This window comes from Cornus florida, unplaced genomic scaffold, assembly GCF_030987335.1.
Source record: "Cornus florida cultivar Cherokee Brave unplaced genomic scaffold, ASM3098733v1 CherokeeBrave_3.0.0_Hap2_Chr02, whole genome shotgun sequence".
Classification (NCBI taxonomy): domain Eukaryota; kingdom Viridiplantae; phylum Streptophyta; class Magnoliopsida; order Cornales; family Cornaceae; genus Cornus; species Cornus florida.
In genome coordinates, this window is record NW_026775572.1 from 22,276,411 (window position 1) to 22,283,342 (window position 6,932).

A 6,932-nucleotide genomic window follows, 5' to 3' on the forward strand; every position below is an offset into this window, starting at 1 on the left:
AACATTAAATTTGGTACCTCTGTTTGAAACGGACCTACCGTCTTGGAATTTATTGGGTGAACTTTGTAATTGACTGAGGAGGGAATCAACCGTCCTTCCAATTACCCCCACCAATTCCTCTGCTCTAATAAATAATGAGAGGTCCACAAATTTATACCCTCTAAATCAATTAATAATGATATTTACAAAATTACTTCAAACAAAAGGTTTCACAACCTTCATATATATATATATATATGAAAATTGCTTGACATCAATGCAGTGATAATATTAGGAGGAGGAGAAATGGACTCATGCCTATTGATTTTTTGACTTTATACCATTGTATGGTTAGCTTATAATTTAATGATTTTGATGAAGTAAAATAGTTGTCGAATTTTTGATTTGGACCAAGAATTGAACAAATTCATAAGAAACTAATGTAGTTGGATTTGGCTTCTCGTCTAGAGAGAATTCTGTACTTTACCGTGATAAGGATGGAGCATCCAAATTTATATTAAACGTCTACATCTAATCAGATGGATTACTTACCCTAAGCTTTAGGGCATGCCAGCTAACCTAATGTTCAAATACTATGAAATTAATGCATTGGTTCGAATAGTTTTATCAAATGATTTGATTGTAAACATTCAGAACTAAGAGTATAAGAATACATATTCAAACATAGACCACATATCCAGTGTGCGGTAATAGTGGTGGTACATAACTGCTCATTAAATTCCCTATGGTAATTGAGTTGGCAAGCGATTACGGTGTGAGTATCCAAAGAAAATAGTAAAAAAAGATATTGTTAACAACTCATTAGCAAGACTACATCTATTAAGAGCAATTTGTACCTTTTTTTTTTTTTTTTGTTTTTGTTTGTGACACTACACTTTTCAAACTGAACTCAAAAAGTCTATATATACACCTGCCAATCTTCACAAGCAGCATGCCCAAAATATTTACCTCTCTCTCTCTAAAGTCTAAATATAAAAAAAAAATATGAGCTCGAGATCTATGGAAACCAACTCGGAAATTAGGAGGAGCCCACTAGAGGTAGTGCAAAGCCCAAGAGTTGAAACCAAGATGGAGGATGATGGCGGGATTTTCTTGACATGGGAAGACTTGTGGGTTACGGTTGGGACGGAAAAAATGGCAGCCGATACATCCTTCAAGGTCTCACCGGCTACGCTTGCCCCGGAGAGGTCTTGGCCATCATGGGTCCTTCTGGCTGTGGCGAATCAACCCTTTTTGATGCCTTAGCTGGTATACATTCCAATTTTCTCCTCTTTTTAGTACTTTTATATTATATGAAATATTTAAAATTTTTTTATTTTATTCAAACTCTTCAACTTTAAAATTATTATCAAAAATTAAATAAGCTTATAAAAAATATTTTTCTTTTTCTATTTTGGTTTATTAAGTTTTAATATTATACTAATAGACATGTGTCACAGTTTTAAAAACATGGCACTTTAGGTTAAAGCAAGTATTGTTGATCATTCTAACCAAAAAAAAAAAGTATTGTTGATCAATTTTAAAGTCTTGTTTCATAATCAGTTCAAGGTTTTTAAATTTTTTTTATTTACTATCGAGCTTCAATAAAATTATTGAGCGCTTCATGCCTCAACAAGACAAAATGGGAAAAAAAAAAAATCACCAACGTATCCAATGATCGATAGCCAAAAATTTACATTCTATGAAAGCAAAATTAGATGTTCGAGTTCATAATAGACATTTGTGGATGTGAAATGTATTTACCTAATAGAATAAAATTATGAGCTATTTTTAGACAAGTGTTGTGGTATGTTGATGGTTCTACGGTAACTAAAAACACAATGACTTTAACTCATATTGCAGGGAGATTAGGCTCAAACACAAGGCAAGCAGGACAGATTTTGATTAACGGTTGCAAACAAGCATTGGCTTATGGAACCTCAGTAAGGAAAAAGATTAAGATCTAAACATTTTCTTGATTTATTTGTAGTCCATAAAGAATAATCAATACGGTTCTACAAATCTTAATAGTGTTGCAAATGAACTAACTCGAGTCGAGCATCAGTCTCTTTTAGGCTCGGCTCATTTGTTTGTGGTTTAGTTTGAGATCGTTACTAGCTTGAAAAACTTAGCACAAAATAATAATAATTTTTTTTTTTTTTTTTTTTTTTTTTTTTTTTTTTTTCTTAATTGGTACTAACACACACATGTCTCTACGGAGACTTGAACCCCTGATCTTCCTTTGGAAAGTAGAGGTCTAGTACTACTAGACCATTGGCCTGTTGATACTCGTAATAATATACAAGTTTATATTTATAAATGTTTTGATCAGCTAGAGACGGTCTTTCCACGAATCGATCCCAAATTGTTTATGAATAACTCTCATAAATATCTAGACTAATTATTTTTCATTTGCTTTTTACCCACATAGGCTTATGTCACACAAGATGATACTTTAATAACAACCTTAACCGTCAAAGAAGCAGTGTACTACTCTGCTCAGCTTCAACTACCAAACTCCATGTCCAAATCTGAGAAGAGAGAGAGAGAGAGAGCAGAAATGACCATTAGAGAGATGGGCTTGCAAGACTGTGTGAACACAAGGATTGGAAGATGGGGTGCCAAGGGCATTAGTGGTGGACAAAAGAGGAGAGTTAGCATATGCATAGAGATCCTAACACGCCCAAAGCTTCTCTTCCTTGATGAACCAACGAGCGGGCTTGACAGCGCTGTGTCATACTATGTCATGAAACGAATTGCAGAGCTCGATCAATAGGATGGAATGACTGTCATCACTTCCATTCATCAGCCAAGCAGTGAAGTCTTCGCTCTCTTCCACAATCTGTGTCTTCTCTCTTCCGGCAAAACCGTCTACTTTGGCCCTGCTAGTGCAGCAAATGAGGTAATTGCAAGCGTTTATTTATATGAGTCAGAATCCTCTATAGTACAGCGCACGTGTTATAATCATTTCACACACAGTAGTGTGTGAAATTATGTGGACCATCCAATATTGCATTAGTGTATAATCCCTCTTGCATTCTTTGTGGTGTAGTTCTTTGCATTGAATGGCTTCCCTTGCCCAACGCTTGTGAATCCAGCCGATCACTTTCTTAAAACAATCAACAAGGATTTTGATGAGGTAATTATATATTTTGTATTTTCTTAGCACAATATAATAAGTCTTAATAGTTTATTTCATAAGTTTTAAGCTTCAATGACCTACAATTTTGAAACAGGACATTGAACAAGGTTCAGCCGGGAAGATCTGCACTCAGGAAGCAATTAATACTCTTATAAACTCATATAAATCATCAACTAGTTATCCAGAAGTTAGAAGGTAGGTAGCTGAAATATGCATACAGGTCAGCAAACAATTCACAAATCATATTACATCTTACTTTTTCAAATTTACAAATAAATAGAATAAGTACTTAACTAAATTAATTAAACATTGTTCATTTTCAGGGAGGTGGAGTTTTGATGAAAAGAAGTCATGCTAATTTCTTAACCCAATGTCTGGTTCTTACGAGGAGGTCTTTCGTGAACATGTTTCGTGATCTTGGCTACTACAGGCTGCGACTTGGTATCTATATCATAGTGGGCGCAGGTCTTGGCACCATCTACTACAATGTTGGCTCAAGTTATGGTTCAATACAGGTAACAACATGAGATGATCATAATGCAGTTTAATCATCAATTGTAGATTGAATTAATCATTGTATATATATGGTTGCCACTGTTACAGGCTAGAGGTGCAATGCTTATGTTTTGTGCTTCATACTTAACTTTCATGGCCATTGGTGGATTCCCTTCATTTGTGGAGGATATGAAGGTGAAAATCATCAAAATTCTTCAATCCTAAAATCTTTTAATTTCAGCTTAGTGAAATGATTCAAACTAGTTGAATATATGCCTAAAATCTATTTGACACTAACTTGCAGGTATTTGAAAGAGAGAGATTAAATGGGCATTATGGTTCCGGTTCATTTGCTATCGGCAACACAATTTCTTCTACGCCATACTTGTTACTCATATCACTGATTCCTGGATCAATTGCTTAATTCCTCACCGGACTTCAAAGAGAATACGAACAATTCACCTACTTTGTTTTGGTGCTTTTCACTTGTATGATGCTGGTGGAGAGCCTGATGATGATTGTGGCAAGTGTAGTGCCCAATTTCCAAGGGTATAATAACTGGTGCAGGGTTACAAGGGCTATTGATATTGGGTGGAGGGTTTTTTAGGTTACCAAATGATCTTCCTGACCCATTCTGGAAATACCCTTTATACTACATTGCCTTCCACAAGTATGCATATCAAGGATTGTATAAAAATGAGTTTAAAGGACTCAAATTTCCTAGTAGTAGTGAAGCTGGAGCGACACACACCATCACTGGTGAATATATTCTGAGAGAGAGATTTCAAGTGGAATTAGGTTACTCCAAGTGGATTGACCTTGCCATTTTGTTAGGAATGCTGGTTCTCTATAGGCTGATTTTCTTCATTATGGTGAAGATGGCTGAGAAGGTTAAGCCTACTATTAGGGCACTCATGTCTGTGGCACCAAAACAGAAGACACAAGTCATGGTGAATCCCTCAAGTGTTATAGTATAATTTTCCTGGTTGTATGGAGAGGGGGACATCCTTCTTACGGTTGCAATTGATGTGTCATGATATTATTAGATCATGTGCCCTTTTATAATATATTAATTTTATTGTCCAACCATATCATGACGGGGAGTTTCTCCTCCGGCATTAGGTTGCAAATCTTGTTCATATTATATATGTATTGATATTGCATCTTAGTTAAAAGGATTAATTATGAAAAGTTAACTGTTTTATTGCTTCAGTTTGGAATGGTTATTTGTGCTAGAAACTTAAGGGTGAAACGGTGCCTTCCACTCAAGGGTTCGTAATCTAATATCCCCGGTGACTTTGGCAACGGCCAGTTTTAGTTTATGGCGGGGCATTGCTTAGTTCAGGAGGATTTGCTGGGAGAGAGAGAATAAAGTTTAATAGGATTTATTGCACTTCTACTTATAATATTTTAGTGAAAATTATATATAGATATATATATTATTAGATGAACTAACTCATGCATTATTATAAATAAATATATTTATATATTATACTATATGATAAATAGATTAATAAGAGTTTATTTAACCTCAAACGGTAGAATTGATTGAACCGTTCATTTACGGTTTATTAGTTTCATGGTTGGATTTGACTTTATTTTTTATGAAATCATTGGAAACAGTTGGGCTTCCTGGTTTGGATGGGATTTGATTTTAATTTTTATAAAATTACTGTAAAAAGTTTGGTTTCAAGATACTCCTCAATTGTCCGATCCAAACTGTCCGGACCCAGTTACGCAGCCCAAGTGATCCCAAGATTCCGAAATAAAAAACTAGGGTTTTTTTATCATTACCAATTTTGCAGCTGTGAAAGCATAGAGATAATGGGAAGAGGGAAGAGAAGAGCATCGTCAAGATCTAATCTTTTCCATCTCCCTGAAGATATCTTGATTCAGATCCTTGTTAAACTACCGGCGAAATCACTGTTACGATTCAGGTCCATCTGCAAATCATGGTGCTCTCTAATCAGTCACCCTAGCTTCATTGACGCACATCTCAAACATCAGACAAGCTCAAGCAACAACAACAACAGTTATCTCCTCCTCAGGTACAAACCTGACATTCATAATAAGAAATCCAAGGCCCTTTACTCAATACATCATGATGATGAATCGTTCCGTCAGTATTTTCAACCAGAGCTTCCAGAACAATTCAAATCCTCAGATATATACGGGACTTGTAATGGAATAGTATGCTTGTCGGAGAGTCCATTGATTCCATCAAGCGACATATATTTATGGAACCCAGCACTTAGAAGAATGAAAACCCTCCCGACACCTCACAAAGTTGACCTACTAGGTACCGCCTTTGTGGCCTTTGGCCTTGACTGCTGTGGTAATGACTACATAGTAATGAAGATTGTGAGCTTCCCGCCAGACATTAATAACCCATTCAATACTTCGTTCCGACTTGATGTTTACAGTCTAAGCACAAACTCTTGGAGAAAAATTGGTGTTGCAGCCTTATCATGTTCCATTCGTGGTTGCCAACTTGCCATCAACAACGGAGCTGCCTATTGGACTGCATATGTGGAAACCAAGGATGCTGAAGGTTGGACCATTTTTCAAATTGAAATGGGTGATAAAGTTTGTAGCGAGGTAATGTTGCCGGATGATGCTCAGCGTGGATGTCCAAGTATGGCGGTATGGGGGGAATCACTCTATCTTTATGATTTTCTTTGGAATAAAGGGTGAGAGTGTTTTATATGGAGAATGGAGTGCAGCAAAATGGGAACTTGGACAAAACGACTCATCATTAAGTTTCCGGAGCTGAATCCTTGGTGGCTAGGCTTTAGAAGGAACCACGAACTTCTGCTATTACGTTACATGGAAAGACTGGTGTCTTATAGTCCTGAGAACCAACAAGTTAAGCATCTTGGAATCGTTGATTTTCTACTTTCCAGCTTACATTCTTATGTGGAGAGTCTTATTCTACTTGGTGACAAAGATTCTTATTCTATACAGTAATGGAAATCCACATTGTGACCTAGCAGATTTTTTTTAATGCAGCAATTCACTCGCAAGAAGCAGCTGAATTTTTGTATATTTTCCGGTAAGTAGGGCAGATAATATTTATTTACTCATCTTGTCTTATTATTAGACCTGTGTTGCTTGCTACTTCTTTTGTTTTTGTTGATTTAAATATATTGATCGACTTAAGAGAAGGGATTATAATGTGAAAATTGAATCTGATTTGGATTTGGATATTTTTACTTTTTAACCTCTTTTGCTTCTCGCATCAACAATATTGTTGCAGAATATTTCACTCCATTTAACACTATAAAATCTTACATTTTCACTTTTGTCAAATAAAAGA

General features: G+C 35.8%; 1 protein-coding gene and 1 pseudogene across 1 annotated transcript; both read left to right on the top strand.

Moving 5' to 3' along the window:
* Positions 1-707: 707 nt before the first annotated feature.
* On the top strand, positions 708-5,260 carry LOC132294234 (ABC transporter G family member 1-like; annotated as a pseudogene).
* LOC132294235 (F-box protein CPR1-like) lies at positions 5,254-6,673 on the top strand. Its single transcript, XM_059792017.1, has one exon. The coding sequence runs from the start codon at positions 5,258-5,260 to the stop codon at positions 6,308-6,310; it is 1,053 nt and encodes a 350-aa protein (XP_059648000.1). The 5' UTR covers positions 5,254-5,257; the 3' UTR covers positions 6,311-6,673.
* Positions 6,674-6,932: the final 259 nt, after the last annotated feature.